This window comes from Notamacropus eugenii, chromosome 5, assembly GCF_028372415.1.
Source record: "Notamacropus eugenii isolate mMacEug1 chromosome 5, mMacEug1.pri_v2, whole genome shotgun sequence".
NCBI classification, from domain to species: Eukaryota; Metazoa; Chordata; class Mammalia; order Diprotodontia; family Macropodidae; genus Notamacropus; species Notamacropus eugenii.
The window spans coordinates 221,366,078-221,381,413 of NC_092876.1; the positions used below are offsets into that span (position 1 = coordinate 221,366,078).

A 15,336-nucleotide genomic window follows, 5' to 3' on the forward strand; every position below is an offset into this window, starting at 1 on the left:
GAAGCAATAACATATAATAAGTCTGGAAAAGTAGATTGGAGCCATATCATAGTCTTTAAATGCCAGCCTGAGGAGTTTGCATTTTATTCTGTAAGTGATAGAGGACTGCTGGACGCTTTTGAACAGAATCTATTTTGGCAGCTAATGGAGAGGAAACACGGAAAAGGGTTTAAAGGATTTAAAGCAGGCAGGCCATTAAAAATAATGAAAACAGTATAAGCATAATAACTCCACTTGAACCTATGTTCGTTTAATTAAAGTCTCATTTCTCACCTTCCTTTCGCTGCCAAACTTCTTGAATTAGAGGTCTCACCTACTACCTTCATTTCCTCGCAACCTACACATTCTTGCAGTATGGCTTCTGTCCCACCCCCACCCTCAGTTCTACTGAAACTACCCTTACTAATGATCCTTTTTATCGAGAGTCTTCTCTGTCTTCTTATTTCTCTAAGAACCTGTGACAGTTAGCATTGTTGACTATCTCCTCCTTCCTGAAATTCTTTACTAACTTGGTTTTTGTGACACTGATATCCTCTAGCCTAAGCTTTTCATGTCTTTGAAGATGAAGAAACTGAAATACAGAGAGGTGAACTGACTTTTCAAAGTAACACCCGTAGCAAAAGCAGAACTGGAATTCAAATGCTCATGCCCTGATTACAGTTCCACTATATACCATGTTGTCCTTCTAGTTCGCCTATTGTCTCTTTAACTTTTTCTTCTTTGTCATCTTTGTGCCCCTTCTCCTTGCCCCTAAATGGTTTCTAATGTTTCTCAACCCCCCAAAATCCATATTTTGTCTGGAACCAAACATATTTCTCCTCTAGACTCTTTCTATTGATAACACTTGTAACCTCCCAGGTTCCCAGCCTTGAACCTCTGCTTTCCCCTTTTTGCCCATATCTAGTCACTTTTCAGTGTCTCTTTCCTCTCTTTTCTTTTCCATCCTTATTATTCCACTCTAGTTTGGTCCCCTGTCACTTTATGTCTAGACTATTGATGTATTTTTTTAACCTTCCTTCTGGACTATGGTCACTTAACCCTGCAACCACTTTATCCTGCAAACCACTGCCAGATTGGCCTTAGTAAAATACATGTTTCATCTCTAACTTGTTTAAAGATCTTCAATGACTCCCCATTGTCCAAAGGGTAAAAAACAGACACTTCAGGCTGATATGTGTCACAGCTTTCCTTTCTAGACATCCTACCATCTCAGTCCAAACTGACTTCTATAAAGGCATCCAGTGACTTGGATGAAGGAATAAATGGAATTTGCAGATGGCACAAACCTAGGAGGGATAACACCCCTAAATAATGGAAACACCACCCCCAGAGATCTTGACAGCCTAGAGAACTGGCCTGAATTCAGTAAGATGAAATTCAAAATCAACCTCACAGGGACAAGATAATGAAAGCATGGTTAGATAGCAGTTGTTCAGAAAAAAGATCCGGGTGTTTTAGTAGACTATAAGCTCAATATAAGTGAGTAATGTGATATAGCAGCCAAAAAAAAATAGGAGATCTTGGACTTCATTCAAAAAGATGTATCAGCAAGAATCACGATTGGTCTTACAAAGTCATTTATTTTTATGACATTGTTATAGTATAAGTTGTTCTCCTGCTTCTGCTCAATTCACTCTGCATCAGTTCATATAAATCCTCCTAGATTTCTCTGAGACCACCAGTCGCAGCATTTCTTATACCACAGTAGAACCATTGATGAAGCATACTGTCTACCTCCTGAGGAGATAATGGATTAAATACGCTTAATGAAATGCACATTTTTAGACATGGCCAGTGTGGGGATTTATTTTCTTTTATTATGTACATCTGTTGCAAAGATTTTGATTTGTTTATAGTTTTGGCAGGGAGAGGGAGGAGAAAATTCACCTGTTTGTTGAAAAAAAAGACAGCTTGCAGAAATAAGGAGGTGATAGTCTTACTATGAGTACTCAGATTTCATCCAGAGTAAAGTGTACAATTCTAGATACTACGGTTTAAGCTAGAGAGTGGCATTAGGCAGGTGACCAGAATAGTGAAAGGTTAATCAGTTGAAGAAAGTAGGGATTTCTGATCTGAATGCTCAGGTAAAAGCTGCTTTTAGGTTTTGGAGGAGTTATGATGGAATCCTAATAAAGCTGCTCCCAGCCCCAATATTCTAACTTCCTTATGGGACTCCACTGAACAGCAGGCACATGCTGATTTAACCACATAATCTGGCTTTAACCACACCTCAACCCCCCAGACTCAATATAGCCACTGCCCTAGCTAAACACTGCCCGCAAATACAATTCACAAATATGAACAGGTGTCCTCTTATACTTAACCACAATCACATCATCCATTTAGCCCAAGACAAGACCACAATACTTACCTGTCTTTACCAGACAGGACCACAATGGCTAGCCAATTGGAGGGCAACATGACCAGAATATTTAACCACCGAACTTTAGAAGGTTCCCTCTCCTATTACCTAATCTCTTAACAAACCCCTCTTGCCTTTTTAATATTCATAATTTCTGTTATGTAATTGCATCTTTACCCTATAAAAATCCATCTTGCTGTCTCAGAAGTTACTGGTTCCTCTTGGAACTTAGCCTACTTTATGAGAGGCATCAATCTCAATAAATGCCTGTAATTGGATTAGAGGTGGTCTGACTGAATTCTTTGAGATGGTTCCACCACAACACATCATGAAATCACAACAATTTTTGGCGTCCCTGGGTAGACAGAGCCTATGCAACAATTAGACTAGCTCTATTTGACCACAGAGTGAAGAAGTAGGAGTCATGAGTAGATGTTAAAAGAATCAGATTTGGGCTTGATATCAACAAAATCTTCCTAGTCTTTAAATCTATCCAAAAGTAAGATAGACTGCCTTAAGGGTTTGTGAGTTCCTCCCCTTGGAGGTCTTCAAGCAGAGGCTAAATGAGGCTACCACTTGTCAGGTATGTTATAATAGGGATTCTTTTCATGGATGGGTTGGACTGGATGGCTGCTGACGTCCCTTATAGCTCTTAAATTCTGTGATTCTGGAATATCCATTATCTTTTGAGCACACCATATGCTTTCCTCCATTTGTTCCTCATATATTTCTCCCATTTTGGAATGCACTACCCTCCTTTTCTCTACTTCAAACAACCTGTGATTTCATAAGTTTGGGCACTCACTCCACAAATAAAGATTACAACCACCCAATGCTTTAATAAGAGTTTTATGAGTCACTGTGACCAAAAAAAAACCCATCATCGAATGATCAACCATCAGCCAATCTGAGATTAGCTAAATTGTCCCCATAGACAACAAATCAATCTAACTAGAGTGATTCACCATGGGAGTCTTTCTAGTTTCTTCGCACCTAACCAAGTTTGTGCTCTTTTGTCATTGCCTTTATACTAAACATCTCCAGTTCTTTCAATTAAATTGTGTATAGCATGATCACATTGACATCATATAATTCAATTATCAAATGGATTTAATAGGAGTTTGTCTGGGAAAGATAACATTTATAGCATGATTTTTATCATGGGAAATGCACCTTCATTTCCAAGCAACCAATTTACAACTAAGCTTTTGGAAAGTAACATATTTGGAATTTAGAAGTGCCTATACTTTTTCTTGTTAGATCACCTTTGATGTACATACAACTTCATTTCCTAATTAATACTATCCTAGAATTCATTAAGAGAGGTTCAACAGCTGCAGTGAGGGAGGCAAGAATGCCATAGCTGAGGAATGGCACTGATAAGTGAAGGAATGCCCCCAGAAGAGAAACTATAGGGTGAAGAATTGGGGATGCAGTTATTTCAAAGACTGTCTGGGGAAGGGGAGTTATACTTGTCTTTTTTTTTTTCTCCAGAGGGTAGAACTAGGAATAATAAATTGAAATTGCAAAAATTAAGGCTTGATGTGGGGGTGGGGAGGGTACAAGGTGCAAGTGGTGAAGCCCCACTTTGTTTATACCTTGTAAGTGACAACATAAAGGGGGTTTTCATTTAAGTATATTTGGATTAAATGTCCTCCAAGATCATTTAAAGCTCTCAGATTCTGTAATTCTGTGATAAATGTGTAGGTTCTCAAAGGCAGAGAATGCATCTTTAACTCCTTGTATCCCTCACAGCTCCGAATAGGGTAAACAATCAAAGAATTTTGGTTGAATGATTAATTGATCCTCCCCAAAGGCTTAGCTTGAAGAACACTGTATACTGACACTCCTTGCATTCTAGCTTTATCTTGACTACGATATTTTAATCAATACCTGTCTGGTTTTCTCTACAAAATGAGGTTTATAATAATGAGACTTTGAAAAAAGCTTACCTACATATTTTCTCTAGGGTGATATGCTTGGATTTTGTTATTTGAATAAATAACATGTCACATTGAAGAACATGGGGGGAAAAAATCACGATATGACTTCATCTTTTAACTGCCTTTGATTCTTGTTGGCTGGGGAGTTTCACAAGCAAATGACTTCTCAGGTCTGCCAAGCATTTAGATTTCAATGAGCCTAGTGGGAGAATAGAAATTGGCCCAGTGGATATGGAGGCAACCTTAGTTTTTAAATGTAATTTTCCAGATGGAGAGAGCAGAAGAGTGAATCATAAATAGTAAGCTTCTTGAGGACCTGGATACTCTGATTTATCTTGTTTCTCCCTTATTACCAATCACATTGTCTTGTTCATATATTCAATAAATACTGGTTGGATCAAATTGGATTTTGCCGAATTGAATTGCCTGCCCTGTTTCCTAGAGGTAGAAGAACCTGGAGAACCAAGTATTATTAGGCTCAAGTGAGCAGAAGTGCCTATACACAGTTTAATTAACATTTGCTGATAGATAAAAACTTATAAATTAAAAAGAAAAACTTTTTTGCCTTTTCAGATGTAACTGTGTGGAACCACATAATCCTAGCAATGATACCTTGCAAGAATGGAGAGAATTCAACATCTCTGCCTCTGACATAATTTGGAAGAACTTAACTGTGTCAGTAAGTGAAATATTGAAAGATTAGTACGAGTATGAATATTATCCTTTTGAGGAGGGTGTTAAATTTGAAAACAGTCATTCCTACTCAGATTTAGGAATATCAACAAGAAAATATGTATGTCATTAGAGAAAGGCAGAAAGATTTTTAAACCTGAGCAATTTCAGTTACATTTTAATGAACCAGTTATTACTTTATCATCCTCCATGTACATGTTCATGTGAGAAATAGGACTGAATCTCTTTGTGCCTTTACTCTGAAGACAAATTTACATATGAACAACAAGGGACTATGACTGAGATTAAGTCAAAACACATTTAATGACAACAACGGGTTTGACCTAAATTCTACCAGATGGCAAAACCAAAGCTGCCTTGTGTGGAAAGAATCTATAAGCTTTTATTTTAAACTCCCCTCCCCACCCCACCCCCAATATTCCTCCAGCTGTTCAGGCTACATTGGGGGAGGGGATGCTTTGTTAACATCTTAGTTTAGCTGCTGAAATGTTGTTAGCAGCATTCTCTGAATACTAGCTATGGGCAGCAGAGAGGTTTGTCTATTATGGCAGTCTGCTCAAATAATTTCTGTAGCAATGTACCAAGGGAGATGGAATAATAAAGGCAACTGCCATGTATTTTGGGTCAAATGTGCCAAGGGAATGATTGAAAAGAGAACTGGAGTACCTTTCTTAATAAGAACCTCCTACAATAAAGGGCAAGATATGAAAATGAGATTTTCATGTGTGGTTGGATTAATATCAGTGGAAACCACCATCTTTTATGCCCCCCAACCAGGAAGCTTTATTGGGGAAGCTGGGGCCAGTCAGATTGCGTGGGGGAAGAAAGCTGTTAGGGTTAGGAAACTGCTGATTGGACCACAGCATTCCCCACCACTATTTCTTCTGGTCTGTTGTGTGTCGCTTTATATGTGTACCTGTACCATTTCATGGTAGCTTTTTTTTTTATTCTGTCTCTACCCAACCATATTTCACAGTTTTCTGTCATAACTGTCTTTTTTTCTTTGTCATAGGATCATAAATTATAGGATCATAGATTTAGAGCTAGAGAAGGAGTCCTTAAAGGCGTCAAGTTCAACCCTCACACTTTACAGATGAGGAAACTAAGGCACAGAGAGGTTCAAAGATTTGGCTAGAGTCATGCAGCTAATGAGTGTATCAGGTGGAATTTGAACCCAGATCTCCCTGATCCCAAATCCAGTGCTGTCTCTCAAGGCTGGCTCTTGTCTTTCTCTTCTGATCTCCACACCTGCATCCCCAGACACTCCCAGGACATCTCCATCTCTTTTTGGATATCCCACTGGGTCATTGTGTTTCTTTCTAAACCTCTTTCTCCTTCTTTCCTCCCTATTTCTCTGCATGGTCCTATTGTCAGTCACCTAGTCTCCTATAAAACTGCAGTGTTATATTTGACTTTTCCCTCTCCTTTACCCTTTGTGTCCATTCAGTTTTTAAAAATACTGTAGATCTCATCTCAGTACCATCTCTCACATTGCATTCTAACTGCTCTCACTCTAGTAGAAGCCCTCATCACTACCCACCTAGGCTATTTTAATTGCCTCCTAATGAGTTTCCCAATTCCACTCTTTATCCCCTTCTAATACAGCCTTCACATTGCTGTTAGGATGTACATTATTCCATATGGATCTATTAATGTCATTCTTCTGCTCAAAAGTCTTTTGTCTATTAAGTACAGTTCAAATAGCCAACCTCCCCCGACCCAACTGGTATCATATTATTTCCATGCCTCATCTTTTATCACTTCTCTTTTTATACTTTATGATCCAATCTGAACTCTCTGGCTTCTGAACCTTACCTATGGTAGTTCTTCTGTCTAAAATGCCTTTGTTTCCCTGTCCTCACCAGTTAAATTCCAACTTATCCATTGAAACCCAACTTCAGTGCTACCTCCCAAAGGAAACTCTTCTCTGTTTCGTTTCCCCTCCTCTTCCTGTTCTCACAACACATTTTATTCTGCAACTCTCTAATGCTTTTATTATGCCATGATATATTACAGTTTTCTGTGTTTGTGTCATCCCTTTACTAAACTGCATGGTATGTGAAGGGAGGGGTTATGTCTTATCTAAAGCTTTCAGTCTCCCCCAAAATGTAACACAGTCCTTTGCATATTGTGGATACTTAATAAGTGTTTATTGAACTACTGTTGCTGAATATTTGCTTTCTATATTCTTCTATCTTCAATCTTCAGCCAATTTTTTCCTATTTTGTTATATTTTTTCCAGTTCTATCCTGTAATTTCATCAGTTTAAGGCACTCCTAGAAGGAAACTGACTACTTCAACATAGACTGGCAACTGCCCTTTTACTTTTAAGCTTAAGGGCGTTACCTGGGGCACGGAGACCCTCAGTGACTTGTCCATGGTCACACAAATAGTATGTGTAAGGGACAGAACTTGTCTTCCCCTCTATTCACTGCACAGTGTTACGTGTCCAAATTATATTTTACTGAAAGCCAAACAGTTTCCCTATGATTTTAAAGGATAATGTAATTTCAGTGAAATCAGTGGGTGTGGCTTTTATGTGTTCTGGATATTAACCATACTACATGATTACAGGAGTAATAATTAGATGTAAGATAGCCAATCCAACAGAATACCTTATGAAAGAAAGACATATAGTTAGAGTAATCTAGATAACCATATGGTTCCTTTTAAGAATTATAAGTTTGAGGGTCAAACATACTCTGAACAATATTTTCCAATCAAAGCAAATCTAAATTGTTTTTGTTGGGTTTTGGTTCACCCACAAGGCATAAACATTCCAGCAGAAACTTTTATATTATTTGTCATTAGCTAAAAGCAGTTTTTTTGCCATGTATAATTGTTATTCTTGACCGTAAATGGCCTTTTTCACCACAAGAAAAGCTAAACAGTGGCTAAGTCTTCTCATTCTGAAAGGTCTAGATTTAAAGGCAGCATAAGAAAATATTCAGTTTACCTTAAAGGAATATATGTGTGTGTACATATTCACATACATATATATATTCATATATACATGTATACACACATATATACATATATATGCACATGTGTGTATATAATCTTCTTAAATGGTTGATCTCTCTATGCTATCAGTATTATCCAAAATTTGAACCAAAGTACATTCCAAGTGCTACACAGAACTTGTCAGACAGGAATAGTTCTCTGGAATTAATAGTTATTCCATTCATTGGACAACTAATTCTAGATGTTTCATTAATTATCTCACATGTTGCTGTTTAATTTTTCATATGTTCACGTCTGGTTTCTCCAACTACACAGTTCCTTAGGGCAGGAACTATTTGTAGTTCTTATTTGTATGTCTTATTTGTATACCTCATGATAATTTAGTTGATGGGTAAAATAGTCTTTTCTCTCCATTTTTCAGACTTAGACAAAGTCCTTTCTCCTAGTTAGAATTTTAGCTTCTCTAGTTACGGATACACACAAATGGGAGCAACAAACTTGTTCCAAATTTAATTCTTTTTTCAGACAAAAAGAATGACCAACACTCAAACTTTCTAACACTAAGACCTTGGTAGTGCAGATTTATTTTAGTTTAGTTTGAGCCCTTTATTAGGTGGAAAAGACTGTGAACAAACATTCTGATAGTTTCCATTTTTCACTCTCAAAATTCATTTTTTTGTTTGTGGAGAATATGGTACTTCAAAGGAGGAAAGGAAGGCTGAATTTCATATAAACCTATAAATAAGCCCAGATTAGAGTTGTTTGAGTTTTTTTTTAAGTCACACTGCTCTGCAATTTGAGTAGATTCACAGAGAGTAAACTAAATGAAGTTTATAGTTTCCTCTAAATAGTTATAATTTATTAAATAGATTTAGTAGATGAGGCTTTGATTGTGCTATGCTAAAAGGTGTTTTTGAAATTAGTTTTGCATCTCTAACAGTAGAGATCAAGATTTAGCCAAAGAAAATACAGAGGCAGAAAAGTACAAGGACTTTAAACCAAGAAATTAAGGGGAAGGACATAGTATTTATTAAGTACCTACTATGTACTAGTCACTATGACAAGAACTTTTGATAAATATCTCATTTGAGGAAATGAACAAGACAATCTAATGAAGTGATTAAATTATTCCAGCCTTTAGATCATCCTCCTTTTTGTCTTTCTGTCTTCTGTTTGGTCATCTTTCAGGATTTCAATAACATTTTCACTTGCCCAAGGGATCCAGAAAAGAGAATATAACAATCAAGATCATTGTAATTATTTTATATGGTTCTTAAGAGATTACAAAATACTTTCTATACATATTGGTCCATTTTTGCCACTTTTAAACTATTCTTATAAAAGTTTTGAGAGAGTTTGAAGTAAATGACAAAATTAATACCTAAGATTTATTTTGTGGCTTTTCAACTGAGGTTAAGAACAACTAGAATGGTCTGGAAAATAACATGTATTTAGAATCATCACTTTAAAGTTGGAAATGACTTTAAAGGTCATCTAGTCCAACCTGCTCATTCTACAGAAGCTGAAGTGATTTGCTGGAGATCATGCAGGTGGTAATAAGTGGTGGAGGTGGGATCTGAGCCCAGGTTTTCTGACCCCCAAATCCAGTGACCTTGCCATTACATTATGATAAATTGCCTTGGGAAAGGGGGAAGAGCTCTTGAAGATAACTAAAAGACAAAATTTATTTCAGAGAGGTCCAGGCTTATGTGGGATAGATAACATAACTGAGTTTTCCTATTTTGACATATTATGGCTATTTATGACTATGAGGGCAAAGATTCCTATTTCCTTTTTGTTTTCCCTGATCAATATCTCATACATAGTAGGTTTTAATAGATTTGTTGAATTGGAATTTTTTGTTTTCCTTTTGTAGACACTGAATACTAGATTCCTAAGGACCAACTCCTTATTGACTGGTTTCTTAAGCATCATTAGTCAATCAATAAGCATTTATTATGTACCTACGATGTTCCAGTCACACTGCTAAGTTAAACACTGGAGATATAAAGAAAGGGGGAAAAAAAAGGTCCCTGCCCTCAAGCAGCTTATACTCTAATGAGTGAGACAACATTCAAACAACTATATACAAACAAGATAATTTCATCAGATGGAAGATACTATTATTAAGGCAGATCGAGGAAGGGTTTTCATAGAAAATAGAATTTTAGCTGGGACTGGAAGAAGTCCAGGAAATCCAGGAAGTGGAGATGAGGAGATAGAGTTTTCCAGGCATTGGGAACAGCCAAAGAAAATGCTGCCAGGAGTCCAGAGTTGGACTATCTCATTGAAGAAATAGCAAAGAGGTTGGTGTCACTGGATCAGTGGAGAAGGAGTAGGGATAAGAAGACTGATAAGATAGGAAGGTGCCAAGTCATTCAGCGTTCTTTTGTTTAATCCAGAGGATTTTATATTTGATCCTAGAGGTAACAGAGAGCTACTCAAGTTTATTGAATAGTGGAGTAACCTGATGAAACCTTTGCTTTAGGAAAGTCAATCTGATGAGTGAGGATAGACCGGAGTGGGGAGAGATTTGAGGCAGGAAGATCAGCATGTAGGCTATTGTAACAGTCCAGGTGTGAGGTGAAAAGAGGCTGCACCAGGAGAGTGACAGCATTAGAGGAGAAGAGGACATATTAAAGGGATGTTCTGAAGGTAAAATTGACAGGCCTTGGCAATTACAAACTGCTGTATGGTGGAAATCAGAGAGGGCAAAATTTTCCTGACAGATCTCCTTGCACCACACAGACCAAGTCAAGAATTGCTTTAGCTGCTCAGCAGAAAAGAAGAAAACTGAGACCTTTAAAATGTTCCCAAATGAGAATTTATGTCCCAAGCCTTTCCATCTTCAACAACAACAAAAAAAATCAAACTTTGGAGTACCTTATTTCTTCACCATAGTCTGTGGGGTTTTTAAGAATTTCTCAGCCTTTCCTGAAAAAGGAAACTTTTTGTGGACTCTGCTGCCACCTTATGGTGTAATGAGTTATTAGAAAGACAATATAATCTCTTCTGGGAAATTCTAGAAAGCGATGATGAAGGATAGCAGGCAGAATAGACTTTTCCTGTCTGCTACTCTGAGCATGTCTTCATGGAACCTGTGTCTATTGCTTTGCCCACTCTAAGTTTAAGTGACCCAAATTCTGACTAATTTATCTCACTGCTAAAATGTGCTGAGGGGAATAATATGCTTCAGTCTCCATTTTCCTCTGCTTCATTGCTTAGGCTTTTTTTCTTAGCAGGTGCTATGTAAAATTATCATTTGTCCACATGATTCAGTATGATCTCCCTCACCTCCCCCCACCCCCATACACACACCACCACCACCACCACCATCCTTATGCAGGCTGTAGGTTTCTTAACTGTTGTGGTTCTTTGTACTCATTTCCTTTTGGTCAACATCTTTCTGGTCCGGGGGAGGGGTGAAATCAAGGTAATTTGTGATCTGTGGTTCAAGTGGAACAGACACCCACTCCAGCCTCCTTGTATTTCCACAGGCAATTGGTGCCTCTTCATTTGCAGACCAAAATTGAGAAGACTTTGTGTATGATCCTTTATATTGGTCATGTTCTAAATATTAATTATCAACATTCTTTCATTGGATTTGCTTTTTCTAATGGCTTAATTCTGATTAGCCATAAATAAAAAATATGTAATAACGAGTGAGAGACAGACCCCAGAATGGCTCTTAGGCAGGCTTCCTCCCCACTGGATACACACATTTGCCTCCAACAGGTGTGCTGGTAGACTGCAGGTTCTTGGGTACAAAGATTTTTGGATATTGTTTTTTTTTCTTTTTTCTCCCCGAACCTTACACATAGTCGGTGCTTAATACGAGGACACCAGGTAGCACAATGAATAGCACATTGGACATGAATTTGTATCTTGCCACGGGCCTTTATTAGTAGTTCACCTACCTTACAGGTTTGCTGAAGCCTAGTGAGATTAACAAAATGTTCTGCAGAACTTAAAGTGCTGTATCAATGCTGCCAATTATTTTTTCTCTTATTATTAATAAATGCCTTGTTGCATTGGATTGAAATTATCTTATTTGATAGGATTAAAAGTTTAGACAAAGAGGTTGTATAAAGCAACAGAGTAAATGAAATGCATTTTTCTCTCCCTGTTAATCTCTTCTCCTTCTGTCACTCACTTGTCTAATTCTAAAATTGGAAAATGATTCTAGTGAACCTGTTGTCTGACCTTTTCCTGTCTGGCATTGATCTCACTTGAAAATTATTCATCTTTCTCTCTGCCATGACCATGGTGTTCTACTGCATTTTCCTTAAGATTTGTCCCATCCCTGAACCACTGAAAAATATATTTACATGTCCTCTTCCATGTACTAGCTTTATGTGATTTAGGGCAGGTCACTGAGCTTTCCTGAATCTCAGTTTCCTGAAAAATTAGGTAGCTGGACCAAATGAATTTGAATGCCCCTTCCTTTTCTAATTATCTGCCAATCTATGAACCAAGAATAACTTAGATACCTTAAAAACTAGATGCTCATTTGAGAAACTGGTGGTTAATTTCAAAATATTTGGGGGATGATGGAATTGCTAGAAGATCATTGTGCTCTTAATGCTTAATTTTACAGGAAATGCTCTCAACCTTTCTGAGCTGAAACCATAGAACAATGAGAAAATGTTATCGTTTTTATAATAGACTTCCCTTGATGAACAAATGATGCCTGGCATCTCATTTCTTCACAATCAGAATGATATCACTTTCCTGATTTAGCCACCCAGTCACATTTGAAATACGTTTCATCTTAAAAACAAAGGGATTCTTACTAAAATGGGAATATTTTCTCTTCCAATTTTCCCTTCTATTTATCAATGTATGTAGTCTTCATTTTTCAGCTCAGGACCTCTTCTGTCCGATCTCCATCTACTCTAGCCATCAATGATCTCTCCCACCTGTGAATCATAACATTTCCTCATCTTCTCATTTTATTATGTATGCTCCTTTTGCCTCTCCCACTAGTTTTCAAGCTCTCAAGACCATGGCAAGCATTCAATAAGTCCCTGCTGACTAATAAACCTTAGATTCTCTTTCCTACTTAGAACAGATGACAAGAATTTGTACTTTAGATCTTAAAAGGAAAGGGTTTGAGAATGTTCATGTCCAGATTTCATATGGTGGATCTCTGATAGTTGAAACTATATACCTCAGAAAATCTTGTGGAATTCATGCTAGGTACATTACTCTGAGACCTTTAAAAAAAAAAAAAAGCTAACTACATCACATATCTACATGTGTGTGCATACTCACATACATATATGTACATATGTGTGTATTCTAATCGTCAGTTTTTCCATAATTTCACAGTTTGCTTTCATTTTCTTCAACAGGAATGTAACTCTTTGCATGGAGAATATGTTGGAAGAGCCTGTGGACATGAGCACCCATATGTTCCAGATGTCCTCTTTTGGTCGGTGATCTTGTTTTTCTCCACAGTGACTCTGTCATCTACATTGAAGCAATTCAAGACTAGCCGGTATTTTCCAACAAAGGTACATTGGCCATATTGTTCATTAGTAATTGGCAATATAATGTGAAAGATGTTATGTTGAAATGTGGTTATCTTTGGACTGAGCTTCAACCATAAACTCTTTTCTCATCTCCAAATGCCAATGACAGGCAATTATAATCTTTGTCCTCTATTCCCTAGTTACTTATGCCCTGCTGCCTACCCACTTTGCCTGTATTAAGATCCAGCTCTTTTTCGTCACCCATCATGGACTATCCCCTTTGGGGCTCCCAGAGACCTTATAGAACCTCTCTAAGGCTCTTCTTGATATAAGATGCAAGGCTTATTGGAATGTTGTTCAGATTTGTAGGCAATGGGTGCAAAAAGAAGTGTCAGTCCCTTCCTCCCACCCCAATTACATCTGCATGTTTAGAATCGAAAATAAACAGAAACAGCTTAGTTCAATATTTAATGCAGCAAAGTAACACCTATAACGTCTGATCCAGCCAAAAACAAGCTCTTTAGGGGGTGAGCTGAAGATGATAATCAAATTTCCAGACTGGGAAAATGCTTCAAGTGCTGTTTTTGCCAGAGAGGCCTTCTGTTTGGTCCTTACCTCCTTCCCCTACGAAGGTGGAAGATTTCTTTTTCTTTCAGGCTGAATTTGTCATCTGATATAGAGTAACCCTTCTTTTTAGCCAAAACAAAAGCTGCTATGTGTGTTTTGTATGCTTTAAAGACATCCCCTCATTAGCCAGGTCCTGCTTTAATTTACAGATGTCCTATGAAAGAGAGGCATAGCATGTTCCTAGGACCACCTTTAATTGTGTCTGTTCTTTTTCCATTACTCCATATCCTCGTTGTTGTCCTCATGCACCAAGTGAACTAACTGAAGCATCTTTAGCAGCAGCATCTCAATAAGTCTCAGTGTTAGCATATATTTATATTCTAAGCTTTGAGTTTAGGAAGATCTGAGTTCAAATGTGGTCCCATACATTAGCTGTATAACCCTTGGCAAGTCATTTAACCTCTGTTTGCCTCTGTTGCCTCATCTGTAAAATGAGGGTAATAATAGCACATGCGTTCCAGGGTTGTTATCAGTATCAAATGAGATATTTGTAAATTGCTTTATAAACCTGAAAGCACTATGTAAATGCTAGCTGTTGTTATTTTTAAACATTTTCTATAACTGTTTAAAATTATATAGTCTAATGGAAAGAGGACTGAGCTGAGGCTCATTAGAAATATATTCAAGTCCTATCTCTTCCACTCACTAGATATATAACCTTGGGTAAGTTACTTCATGGGCCCAAACTTCCCCATCTATGAAATGAGATTAAACGAGATCATAGGATGATAGATTTAGAGCTAGAAGGGACTCTAGAGGTCACCTAGTCCATCCCTTTTGTTTTATAGATAAGAAAACTGAGGTCCATAGCTTTTAAGTGATCTGCCCTGTCTCACGTAGGCAGTAAATTGAAAAATTAAGATCAGAATCTATAACATCTAACTCCAAATTCAATTCTCTGTGTACCACACTCACTTTCACAAGAAGTGCTCAAGTCCCTTCCTTCTATAAAACCCTATAGTTCCATGTCTATTTTCTTAGTCCCCTCACTGCATGTCTCCTCCCAAACATCGAAACGTATTTTCAACATTGAGCCATGGACTTCAGGCAAAATCCAGACTACCCCACCTTGTTCTGAATTCTTAAAGTTCACATGCTTGGAGATCTAGCAGATTTGGATTATCAAATAAATATTAAATTAGGACACAACCATCATAGCTACTATGTTCCAAGTAATTTTAAATATTTCTGTTTGTGACAGAAGGAATTTTGGGCTTAGGTAGAGTGTGTGGGGTTGGGGGTGTGTCTTGATCCGTCCCATAGAAGATATTTC

The 15,336-nt window shown here is 37.5% G+C and overlaps 1 protein-coding gene across 2 annotated transcripts in view; it reads left to right on the forward strand.

Moving 5' to 3' along the window:
• SLC4A10 (solute carrier family 4 member 10) overlaps positions 1-15,336 on the forward strand; it is a 162,935-nt gene that overhangs the window by 107,642 nt on the left and 39,957 nt on the right. For both annotated transcript variants that reach the window (XM_072612157.1, XM_072612158.1), the window contains 2 exons: positions 4,879-4,984; positions 13,317-13,478. In XM_072612157.1, coding sequence (XP_072468258.1) covers positions 4,879-4,984; positions 13,317-13,478 — 268 coding nt within the window. The remainder of the gene's footprint in view (positions 1-4,878; positions 4,985-13,316; positions 13,479-15,336) is intronic.